Here is a 12448-nt window from a genome sequence, read left to right on the forward strand (position 1 = left end):
ACCCGTAGTGGATGCCAGCTCAAGATGTAGAGCTCGACATCTCAACACTCCCCCTCGAGCTCTGCATGTCGCAGAGTCCAAGCATAGTCCGGAAACGTCGAAGCTTCTCAGCTCCGAGGGCCTTGGTAAAGATATCCGCTATCTGCTCCTCTGTGCTGACGTAGACCAAGTCGATGTCGCCCGCCAACACTCGCTCTCGAACGTAGTGGTAATGGACCTCTATGTGCTTGGTCCTGGCATGGAACACTGGGTTCCTAGCCAACTGCATGCTGCTGAGGTTGTCACAATGGATGACAATCTGTTGGTCCACTTGCACTCCCAAGTCCTCAAGTAATGTGCGTAGCCAAGCTACCTCGCACGTCGCAACTGCTGCACCTCTATACTCGGCCTCTATGCTCGATAAAGCAACCGTAGGCTGCTTTTTGCTGCTCCAAGTAACAGTAGCACTCCCAAAAGAGAACATGAAGCCACTCGTAGATCTCCTATCAACAATGCTACCTGCCCAATCTGCATCTGTATACCCATACAATGCTAATGGCGCATCTGCTGCATAGAACAATGCGTAGTCAAGAGTCCCTTGCACATACCGAAGTGTACGTCGTACTCCATCCAAATGTGGCTTCCTCGAAAGCTGCATGAACTGACTCTCCAAGCCTACTGTGTAGCTGAAGTCTGGCCTCGTGATAGTTAAGTAGATTAGACTACCCACAATCTTCCTGTACATTTTGACATCCTCAACAACATCATCCTTCTCTGCACTCAGCTTTGCATTCACATCCAAGGGAATAGAAATTGGCTTGCAATCAGCCATACCATACTTTGACAACATGTCCAAAGCATACTATCTCTGTGACAGCCATACACCCTCTAGAGTCCTGATCACCTCAATGCCAAGAAAGTAGCGCAACTAGCTCAAATCTTTCATTTTAAACTCCTGTTTGAGAAGACCCTTCACTTGGTCAATCTCCATAGCATTGTCACCCACAATAATAAGGTCATCTACATATATGGTAATGACCACAATCCCCATATCACTCTCACGTACATAGAGTGAATGATCAGCATGAGCTCTCCTAAAACCAATACTGACAAGATACTTGGCAATCCTGTCATACCATGCTCTAGAGCCCTGCTTCAAACCATACAAAGCTTTGAGAAGCCTGCATACATAATCTGGGTAACCTGGATCGACATAACCAGGTGGCTGATCCATGTATACTTCCTCTTGCAACTCACCATTCAAGAAGGCATTCTTTCCATCCATTTGATACATAATCCATCCTCTAGATGTAGCCACTCCTATGACAGCTCTCACAGTCGTCATCTTTGCCACTGGAGCAAAGGTCTCCTCATAGTCTATGTCATACGTCTGTGCATAACCCTTTGCGACCAGCCTTGCCTTGTGACGCTCAATGTTACCATCAGCCTTATGCTTGGTTTTATACACCCATTTACAGCCAATAGCTTTCTTGCCACTTGGCAATGGCACCAACTCCCATGTGTCGTTTGCTTCCAATGCAGCCATCTCTTCATTCATTGCATCATCCCAATGCACATTTCCAACTGCATCCTCAAAACATGTGGGCTCCACATTCTGTATCACCTTAGCCATGTAGGCTTGGTGATGCGCTAGATACCCATCATAAGTGAATTTTTGAACTCGATTTCTGACTCTGTTAGATCTGCGCCGTCCTGAGTCACTCCTTTGCCCTCTAGCATCTTCTTGTACTTTCCTTACACCAGGTGTCCTGACAGCCGGAATTCCAAATTCCTCATTAAGACTTTGTTCAGAACCATCTCAATCCATGTCTATATGTGAAAAACTTGATGATGCATCAACCATAAAGGGAGGTTCATCAACCTTTTCCTTCCCTTTTCGTGATACATTCCCTGTACCTGCTAGTGGAGTGACCTGCGTACGTAGTCTACCATTCCATGGCTTCTCAACAGAGCCACGAGAAGAGGACTCTTGTGGCCCACTCAAAACCTGTGACTGTGGCCTCACATTTTGTACAACCAGATCATCTTTTGCATCAGTCCCAATAGTGTCATGTGCATTATTATACCAACTGCTCATCTCATCAAAGACTACATCTCTGCTCACTCGTAATTCTCGTGTAGTAGGATTGTAGCACCTGTACCCCTTTTGTTCAAGGGAATATCCCACAAGATTACATTTCTCTGCCTTAGGATCCAATTTCTTACGCAACTCATCTAGTACATGCACGTAAGCTATGCAGCCAAACACTTTCAAGTGTGCCAAGTCAGGCTTTGTACCTGTAAACTTTTCCTCAGGTGTTACATTATGCACCACAACTATAGGTGTCCTGTTCATAATGTACACAGCTGTATTTACAGCTTCAACCCAAAAATGATGAGGCATGTTCTTCTCATTCATCAATGCACGTACAACCTCTGCAATGTGCTTGTTTTTCCTTTCTGCGACCCCATTCTGCTGTGGAGTATATCTGCATGTAAACTGCCTGCGTATACCATGCATTCACAGAAAATCTGAAAAATCATTGGAGAAGTACTCTCCCCCTCCATCTGACCTCAATGTCTTGATTTGTATATCTGTCTCCTTCTCAATCATGACTTTGAAGTCCTGAAAGTAACCAAACACTTCACTTTTGTTACGCATGAAGTAGACCCATACTTTCCTTGTATGGTCATCAATGAAAGAGACATAATACCTACAACCATGTATACTTGCAGTATCGGTTGGACCCCAAACATCTGTGTGCACCACCTCAAGTGGATTTTTACATACATTGTGCTCATGTGGAAATGAGCCCTTTGACTGTTTTCCAAACTGGCATGCTACACACACTTTATGCATACCATCCACCTTGAATTTGGGCAAACCTTTTGCAATCTGTTTTGATTGCATGCTGCGCAATCTCTCCTCATTGACATAGCCCATGTGTTTGTGCCAAATGTCAACATCAACCACAACACCTGTGCCCTGTGTAAATAATGCAGCTTTTACCTCAGGCATGTCTACATTCGGCGTAAACATTCTGCCCACACATTTGCCCTCTGTGATCAGCTTAGCCATTCTGGAAATCTTCTACATAACAGTCATTCGGATTGAAGCGAACCTGCAAACGCTGCTCAACCATTTGTCCAACAGAAACTAGATTCTTTGTAATGTTTGGGACATGAAGTACATCTGCTAAGTACTTTGATTTCCCACTCTTTGTATTTAGAGGTATGTCCCCTACATGAGCAATGGGGTGAGCTGTGTCATCTCCTGTCTGCACATAGCCTGACACATCTGGTTTGCGCATATCTCTAAACCACTCTCCACGAGACGTCATGTGATTAGAGGCACCTGAATCCACATACCAAACATCATCTTGGGTGGAATTCTCTGCAGTCATTGTATTCATTACATGCTGCATAACAAACATGCGCTCGCTTCTGCTGTCATATGCATCTCTGCTAGTAGATGCATAGTTGCCCTGTTCTCTCTTTCCACTTGCTTTTCCCTTTGGACAGTCACGTGACATGTGACCTTTTTCACCACAAGTCCAACATTCTCTGCTATCTGCAGTATGTTGCTGCCTGCTTGATCCTGCACCACGACCTCTTTGACTCCCCCTGCCTTGAAACTGGTTTCCCCTGCCACCTATATTGTTTTGATTTGATTGACCTTCTCGAAATTGGCCCCTGCAACCACTTGGGCCTCGACCACGACCTCTACCTCTGTAGGAGTTAGAATAAAAGGCATGTTCAGACCTATTTCTACCACGAGAAGAAGATGTGTCAAGACCGAGGTTCTTCTCCTCACGAATAAGCATAGAAATCAAGTCTTGGAACACGGGGATGTCGTCTCTTGTATTCATGGAAGACCTGAAATGTACATACTCATCTCTTAGACCATCCAAGCATGCACGGACAATGTCATCGTCTTCCACTGAGACTTTAATAGATCCAAGAGCTTCAATGATACTCTTGATCTTCAAGGCATAATCATTGATGGAGAGGTTGTTCTTCTTAACTTGATTTAGCTCCGACTTTAGTTGAAGCTTCCTGGCCTTGGTGTTCACCTCGAACACTCTGCCTAAGTTTTTCCATGCAATGGCGGGGGTTTCAGCATCCTGTAGATAGCCCATCATGCCATCTGTGATGCTCATAGAAAGCCAATACATCACTTTGCTCTGGCCTTGTTGCCAGTCCCTCAAAGCTTTTCTTTGTTCTGCTGTAGCATTTGCCTCGGGAATCTCTGGTTCCTTTTCATTGTTTCCTTCTACATAGTCCCAATAACCTTTTCCTTTTAAGAAATTTGTTATTCTGAACTTCTATGCAGGGTAGTTATCTTTCTCAAGCTTCTCAGTGACAATCTGACTGAAACCGTCAGACATCTTAAAGTACTAAGACAAAATAGCTACAATCTGCAAAAACCTGCAAATCTGCTGAACCTGCTATCGTGGTACCTGTAACGCTTTCTACACTCAACGAGTGTCCACAATCAAGCGTACATATCACCATTGTACTTGTACAGTAAATCTCTGTGTACTACACTTTGGAGACCTGTTCAGAAACTTGTACGAAAAACCCCAAAAAATTTCTTACAAAACTACTCCATGGCGAGCGAAACTTGCTTAAGACAAATGAGACAAGCAAAAGTGGACATGGGGGGGAAGGGGGGGGGAGGGGGAGGGAGAGGGGGGGGGAGAAGGGAAAGAGTAAGAGGAAAAAACTCATGTGTATACACCAACGCGTTTCGCTATATTAGCTCATCAGTGGTGCATACAAAATAGGGAGAAAGGGAGGGGTATAAGTAGGAAGTTTAGTGGTTCAAAAACCTGTACAGAGTACTATAGTAATGGAGGATAGGCAAGTTTGGAAGGTGAGTAATTCCTCTTTGAATGTGGGGGGTACAAAAAAGAAGGGTGAAAAATGCTTTTTAGGTGGGAGGCATAAGAAGGGAGTACAAGTGTTTAAGGGGCTATTTAAAGTTATTGATGGCCTTGAAGGAGAGGCTAGTCAATAAAGTTAAATGACCCTAAAAATGAGAAAAAGGTTTAGGAAGAGGATAAAGGCGGGAGAATAAGGGGTGGAGAAGTTTTACGGAGGAGAGGGTAGCAGGGTGAAGAGGGTAGCATAGTTAGGAAGGGTTGAGTTTGGTATGGTTGGGTTTGAGGGAGAGGAGGGTGCCAAGGTTTGGAGCATTGAGCCAGCATCTGGTACGTGGATTGCGAACGAAGAGATTGTGATGCTCTTAGCCTCTCTTGCCTGCACCAGGCCCTGATACCATATAAAGAATGAGGATGCAAGAGAGCTACACGAGACAAGCACAAAGCAAACAGAGATGGAAAGCTTCTTCTTCTTCTACGCTTAGAAAAGAGAGTACAAAATGACTAAGTGCTAAAGCTGAAAAGTAGCACATATGTACATGCGGTCACTAAGTGTGAGCTCGCTAGAAGCGTACTAGGCTGGCACTATAAGTGTAGTCCAACTGTAGAATCACTGGCAAAGATCCTCCGTGTCGGTCACCTAACGCGCCAGTGAGTAAATGCCGTAAGCGGCCAAGACCCGTAGTGGATGCCAGCTCAAGATGTAGAGCTCGACATCTCAACGATTAAGTCTTCTGATCAGAAATGTAAGACTTCAATAAATCCAGTACGACTGAATTTGCAATCTCAGATTGCCCATCTGTCTGCGGGTGGAAAGATTACGAGAACTGCAACCGTGTGCCAATGTTCTCCCAAATAGCCTTCCAAAACAAACTCGTGAATCGGGAATCTCTATCAGAGACGATTGTCTCAGGCATGCCATGTAATCTAAAAATCTGTGAAATGAACGGTCTCGCTAAATGATCCGGCTTGACTATTTTCTTCACTGGAACAAAGTGAGCTTGCTTGCTAAATCTGTCGATGACAGTCCAAATGTCATCATGCCCACTCTGTGTCTTCGGGAGATCAAAAATAAAATCCATAGCAATACTTTCCCAAGGGCGGGTGGGAATGGGTAAAGGCTATAACAATCCCTGTGCTTTATGCCTGTCAAACTTGACCTTCTGGCATACCAAGCAACTGCGTACAAAATCGTCCACATACTTCTGGAGTCTCGGCCAAAAGAAGTATCGCTCCACACCTTTCAAGGTGGATCAATGCCACGTTGACCCGTAAATGGTGGACACTGGCATTCGGTTAGAACCTTTTCCCTCAACGGCTGTGTAACGCACAACATCGTTTTCTTCATCAAGTAGCCATCCCAAAAGGAATATCCCACTACTACCTCCCCATTTTGTATTCAATTGAATACATCAGAAAATCTGGATGTGTGGCGTACTAATCGACCATGTCCTCGAAGCTTCTATGATGAATCGCAGAAATAGCCAAGACTAACGGCTTCCAGGACAAAGCACCCAAGTTCTTTTGTCCCTGCACATGGACAATCTGGAAGTGAATCGTGACAAGATGTTGGCCCACCGCATCTGCTTTTCCGAAAGCTGCTTCTGTGACAAGAAGCAACGTAAACTCTGATGATCAGTGAAGACCGTAAAATCGGCTCCGAGTAGGTAATGTCGCCACTGAGTAAGAGCATGGATAACCTCCAAAAGCTCTCTTATAAATCTGTGTTGTCAATTTCGGCCTAAACAATCGGCTCTCATAGGCAATGACATGGCCTTCTTGCATTAAGACCGCACCTAGACTACCACCACAAGCATCACAATATACTTTGAATGACTTTTGCAAATCCGACAAAGTCAAAACTGGTCCCACACTTCACAATTAAGTCGACACGGCCCGGCGTAGTTTCGTGCCTAGAGATATTGGCCCCAAAGACTGGCGCCCCTTTCGGTATTTCTTTTTGTATTAATCTGTGTTCAAAGTACAAGAGAGTGGGTAGGTGCTCACTCTCAGACTCTGTGTCCAGATGCCCTGAGAAGTGAGGCCTAGCCCACTTATTTATTGGTACAAGGGATGCCCAAAAGTAGAGCCCCAAAAGCATTCAACTTTAAAAGCTTCTCAAAATAAAGCAATAAGGCTTAAGCCCAAAAGCTGCCGGTGAATTTCAGCCAGTGCAAAAAGCAACCTCCGTAATTTGCGGAGATCCGTACGCTGCCACGTCAGCCTGTCAATGCCTTTTGCCTGCTTTTTCCGGGATTTCCGTACCAGCCTGCCACATGTCACTATCCGAGCAGTGTGTGTCCAGGGTCTGCTGCCACGTCACCAGTTTGTGACAGTCACCACCGCAAATTGTACATAAACCATCCTTCTTTGAAGTCGAAGAAGCATTTGAGGAAGAGCCTTGCTGAATATTGGAACGCCGATCTTGAGAAAAATCACATCCTTTACCACGATCAAGTGGAGAAACATTTGAAGAAGATTTGCTTTGAGATTGTCGATCTTGAGAATAGAACCTTGAAGTTGAATAAGGTTCCGTTGCTTGCTGTCTGAACTGAGATTGTTGTTGTTGACTTTAACTATAGCTTTCTCTGCAATCACGCTGTGAAAACCAAGAGCTATTTGAAGATCAAGCACCAGGGAGAAAATTCCGTGTAGGGCGCCAATTATCGCCAAGACGCTCCACATAGGCAATTGCAGCATCCAAGGTGGTAGGGTTGTACTTGTGCACATCGTCCTTCAAGGTTGGTTCAAGCACGTCAATGAAACTGTGAGATTTTTCAAAGGGGCTAAGATCTTATATCTCCAGAGTTGATCTCTGAAACTCTGTGATGTACGCGGCCAAGGAACCTGTCTAGCTCAGGCAGCTAAGAGAGGACCGAGCATGAAAATCCGCATTGGTAGGTTCGAACGCCTTGCGAATAGCCCGTCGGAATTTATCCCAAGAGGTGTGTGTTTACCATCAGCAACCCGTCGTTCCCAACAAAGAAATGATGTGTCCTTGAGGAGAGAACTAGCAAGTGCAACTTTTTTACTCTCGACTAAGTCCGTGTTGGACAAGTAGACCTCCATTTTGAACAGTCATTGGTCCACCACCGCTTGTCGCGGCAACCATTATAGGGCTCAGGCAGTTTAAAATCCACTTTCTTCTTCTGTGCAGCATTAAAAATTTTATAAAGTAAGTGAAGTTCACAATTGTCTACCTCATCAGTTGGATCGGGTTTGTTTGGTTCGTCCACTGAAGCTTCGGAAGAAGGTATCGAAGCAGCATGTGTAGTCCGACGCCATCTGCTCCTTGATAAGAGTAAGGGCATTTTCAAATTGACCACCTCCGTCCTGAGAATTAGGCATGGTTACACCTCAAAGGGAACTCGAACAGGTGCAAGAGCGGGTTCTGGGACGAGTACTCCGGGAGCGGAAATTATGTTTAGAACGGGTTCCCGCTCTGGGGTAGGATAATAATCTCGGGTTCTGGAGTATAAGATATGACGATCACTTCGTGTTTTGGTCGAATTTCTTCAAGAATCTCGTCTATGTACAAGAGAAAAGGGATCGGAACATGGAAGGCGTCGTCGGCCATGGCACACATGCGAGAAACTTGCCAGCACGAGTAGCAAACGGGAGAGAACAGCATTGAATCTCTGGAATCTCCGATTGTCTGGCATGTTTTGTGTTTGCACAAAAGTTGAATTGCAAGGGTAAGTTCATACGAGGTTTTTTTTTTTTTTTTTTTTTTTTTGGGCGGGGGGGGGGGGGGGGGTAGGCCAGCCCACTTTGGCCGGCCACTTGGTATTTTAATAAGGTAACATATAAGGGCTGCCATCGTAAAAACTCATGCGTAAAAAATTGGCCAGCATAATAGATTTCAGCATACGTAACTCTTCAGTGCAAGCAGATTTTGTGCACTGCCACTTGGGAGAGATAACACTTCGGAGAGATATTGCCTTGCCAGCCACGAAGGGGTGCAAGCTTGGAAGAAAAGGGGGCAGGCTGCCTGCTGTGAGTGTGTTCGCGTGAAGGGGTGCGAGAGCAAAGGTGCAATTCAGCCCAGCAAAATCAGCCAGCGCTGAAGTCAGCAATCAGCCCAGTGTTTCCAGAATTCAGCCCTTTGGGTTGTGTGGGGAAGGGTGCCACGAAGGGGCACATTGCCTTAGGAAAAGGTGAGACCATTGGTAGGAGAAATGGACTATCGCGATGACCTTTCATTAGATAGGGTGCGAGCACGCATGGCTGTCCCGTTCTGTTTATGTTGCTTTATATGCGTAGAATTAAATCAGTTACCTCATACAATCGGCAAAGAAGTTGAATTCCATCTTTCTTCTGCTTCCATACAACTCCAAGAGAGGGGATAGAGTGAAGCGGTGAGGGTGAGAGGCTCACAACCTTCGGGTCCTAGGAAAAAAATTTACTTCGATACCACTGTGAGGATTAGTGGTGCTAATCCTATAATTAAGACTTAAAACTTCATACTTAAGATCAAATTGAGACTCAAGAGACTGAATGTGTGTTTGATTGATTGAATGAATGCTTGAAAACTGAGTACAATAGGCTCCTTATATAGGAGGCGAAGAGACACAAATAAAAAGACGCGTCTCATGGTGAAGAGACGCGACTTTAGACGTAAAGACACATCCTTTCGGCGAAGAGCTGCAACCATTGGACAAAGAGTCACAACCGTAGAGCGAAGGGGTGTGACCAATCGTCGAAGGAGTGTGGCTTTTGGCGAAGAGGCAAGTCTCTTGAGCGAAGGGTCGTGCCCATCCTAGCGTAGGGGTTCTCCTTGGCATGGCAATTTGCGTATCTGCAACTAGGAGTAGATGTAATACTGCAACATAGTCACAATCGTGACACCAGGGACGAGGGGCTCCCTATATAGGGACCCCTACCCCCTTGTATTATCTCATCTATTCCAGCGTATGCAAAGCAATAGCCGGCGTTTTGGATCTCCTACTCTCTCTATAGCATTTTTTTCCTACTCTTCTCTAGCGTTTTTCATCAACGATCTCTCTCTAGCATTTTTGAAATCACATCCGTACTCTCTCTCTCCTAATGATGTCTCTTCAATCTCTCTAGTTGTGTGCACACGTGATTGACTACAGGCTAGAGGCTGCCCTTAGCCCATGGGCTGCCCTTCATGGAGACTTGTTTGGTCGAGTTCTATTGCAATAGATTGGAGATCCGATGGCTTCCTGAGTTCGACAGGAAATTTTCTCGCAATTGCAGACTTGATCGCTATTCGCTATTCGATTCACCTTGTTTCACTGCACCGTTTACAAAACACGCATACTACTAGTCTAGGCTATTAACCAACGCTGCTATTGCACAATGTACTATCTCCCTCTCCTAACGATGTCTTCAATCTCTCTAGTTGTGTGGACGCGTGATTGACTACAGGCTAGAGCTGCCCGTTGCCCATGGCTGCCCTTCATTGGAGACTTGTTCGGTCGAGTTCTATTGAGATAGATTGGAGATCCAATGGCTCCCCGAGTTCGACAGGAGGTTTTCTTGCAATTGCAGACTTGATCGCTATTCCATTCACCTTGTTTCACTGCACCGTTTACAAAACACGCATACTACTAGTCTAGGCTATTAACTAACGCTGCTATTGCACCATGTACAATCACTTGCGCAAAGAGATTATGCAGGGTCTCTAACTGATATGTTTGGACATGTAGGCCTTGTGAACATGCTCACAAGATTGTAGGTACAAGATCCCCTAAGCTTACATTATAAGTCTACGGGTTGAGTCATAGGATTTCCACATGGCACATCAAGCCCATGTGCACGTAACACATTGCCATTGTCTTTAACAATCTCAATCCATGAGAAAAATGAGGTTGCTGGACAATGTACAATCAGCATAATAATAGAGGTGCCTAATTAATAAAAGGGTGCCCAAAAAACGAAATAGCCAAAAAGTGGGCCAAAACCATACGACCTAATAATATGAAATGCATGTGCAAGGCTAGAGTAGCCATACAACCATAGTTGCCCTAAAAACCATACCTTCCATAGATATCTTCGGGAAATGTTTCGTTAAAGACCAAATTTTTTGTTTGTGTGGTTCCCATCTGTTCTATTCGAAGTTTAAGTTTCAAGTAAACCATGAGTTCTTTAGTACATAATACACCTATATTATGTCTTACTTTGACCAATTGTGCAATGTGCATGATCAATTGATGTGCAATTATACATGTTAACATATATCTAGAAGTTTTTCACAAAACTCGCGGATGGCATTTCATACATGGACCGAAACCTCTGAAGCTTGAAAGTAAATATATCAGCAAAAAGAAAGGGAACAAGCATTGTAACGAAGTATAATGACCTCCCATAACTCTGTGGCACTAGTTGTAACACACAAAGGGAGAGGAAAGCAAACTTCAATGGTCCTCTCCTCCCACAAGAAAGATATCACTTAGAGCAAGCATCAGGGCCCACATTAGCAAAAATTGTACCTCAAAAACTTTAGCTCAGAAATACACTTCTGTTTTGTCAAATTACTTAAATGCATGGAAAAAGAAAGAATGAAGCAAGGAAGGAAAAACCTCTGCATTCGGGGAAGAGCTTGATGAACCAGCTATGCAGGCGAACTCCATCGGAGGCAACGAGCCAGACATCCTCATATGTGAGGCGCAGCCGAGCAGGGGTGATGGGATAGCTCCTGGTGAGGCCGGGTACGACGGGCACGTATACAAGCTTCTCCTGGAAGGTAACCAAGAGCACAAGGAACGTGCAAGCAATGCCTCCAAATCCGTAAAGCAGGCAGTTCAAGTAATTCACCATATCTGCTGACACAGGCTCTTCTGCGAGTGTTGAGCTTGGATCTCTCGACTAACCTTTCTTCTGTTGGTTCCTCTCCCCCCCTCTTTTAGCCCCCAAAGGTGTGGGGCCAAGTCTTCATGTTGTATCAAATTTTTGAGGAGAAATTATCGAAATACACTTCTAATTTGTGGAAATTCCCAAAATACCCCTCAAATTTCATAAATTCCCAAAATACCCTTGTATCTATTTTGGTTGGATTGTTCAAGATTTTCCTTTATTTAGTCCGTTTTTGAGTGCTTAGCATGTAATTTGTCACAATCTATTTCGCAAAGAAGTCAATAATGTCCAAAAAATAGTGAAGCAATTCATCTCCAAAACCTACATAACCAACTCATGTTATAGTTTTAGCATCTTGTATTGATAGACAATCGGCCTTCTTATGAAAAACTTTTTTTTTTTAATCTTTGGAGAAATTTAATCTCACAACCAGGGCATTTTGGGAATTTTGGAAAATAAGAAGGGCATTTTGGAAATTTATGACAAAATATTGGGGCTATTTTGGGAATTTTCACAAATTAGAGGGGTGTTTTGGTAATTTTTCCAACGTGCATGCATAGTATATATACTCTCCCCTAATGTAATGTATGAGTGGATACTCCTTTTTTTTTTCTTTTAGCCGTTCGAAGCTTCATTTTGACTAGTTTTACAGGATTGCGTCCACTCACCCACACCTGCGTGTCTCAGGGGGGTTGAACATGAGTGGATACTCCTAGCCGCTTGTGACAACAATATCAAAACAGCACAGGCCAGTGTATATGCAAGGA

The 12448-nt window shown here is 44.4% G+C and overlaps 1 protein-coding gene across 2 annotated transcripts in view; it reads right to left on the bottom strand.

Moving 5' to 3' along the window:
* The window catches only part of WAV2 (alpha/beta-Hydrolases superfamily protein), a 30445-nt gene extending 18718 nt beyond the window's left edge, over positions 1–11727 (bottom strand). Inside the window, exon 1 of one of the 2 annotated variants that reach the window (XM_086505504.1) lies at positions 11408–11727. In XM_086505504.1, the coding sequence (XP_086361630.1) occupies positions 11408–11645 (238 nt within the window). In that variant the 5' untranslated portion in view covers positions 11646–11727. The remainder of the gene's footprint in view (positions 1–11407) is intronic. The other variant, XM_086505503.1, reaches the window with a different exon arrangement.
* Between the last annotated feature and the right edge of the window lie 721 nt (positions 11728–12448).

This window comes from Adiantum capillus-veneris, chromosome 29, assembly GCF_014529385.1.
Source record: "Adiantum capillus-veneris isolate H3 chromosome 29, ASM1452938v2, whole genome shotgun sequence".
NCBI classification, from domain to species: Eukaryota; Viridiplantae; Streptophyta; class Polypodiopsida; order Polypodiales; family Pteridaceae; genus Adiantum; species Adiantum capillus-veneris.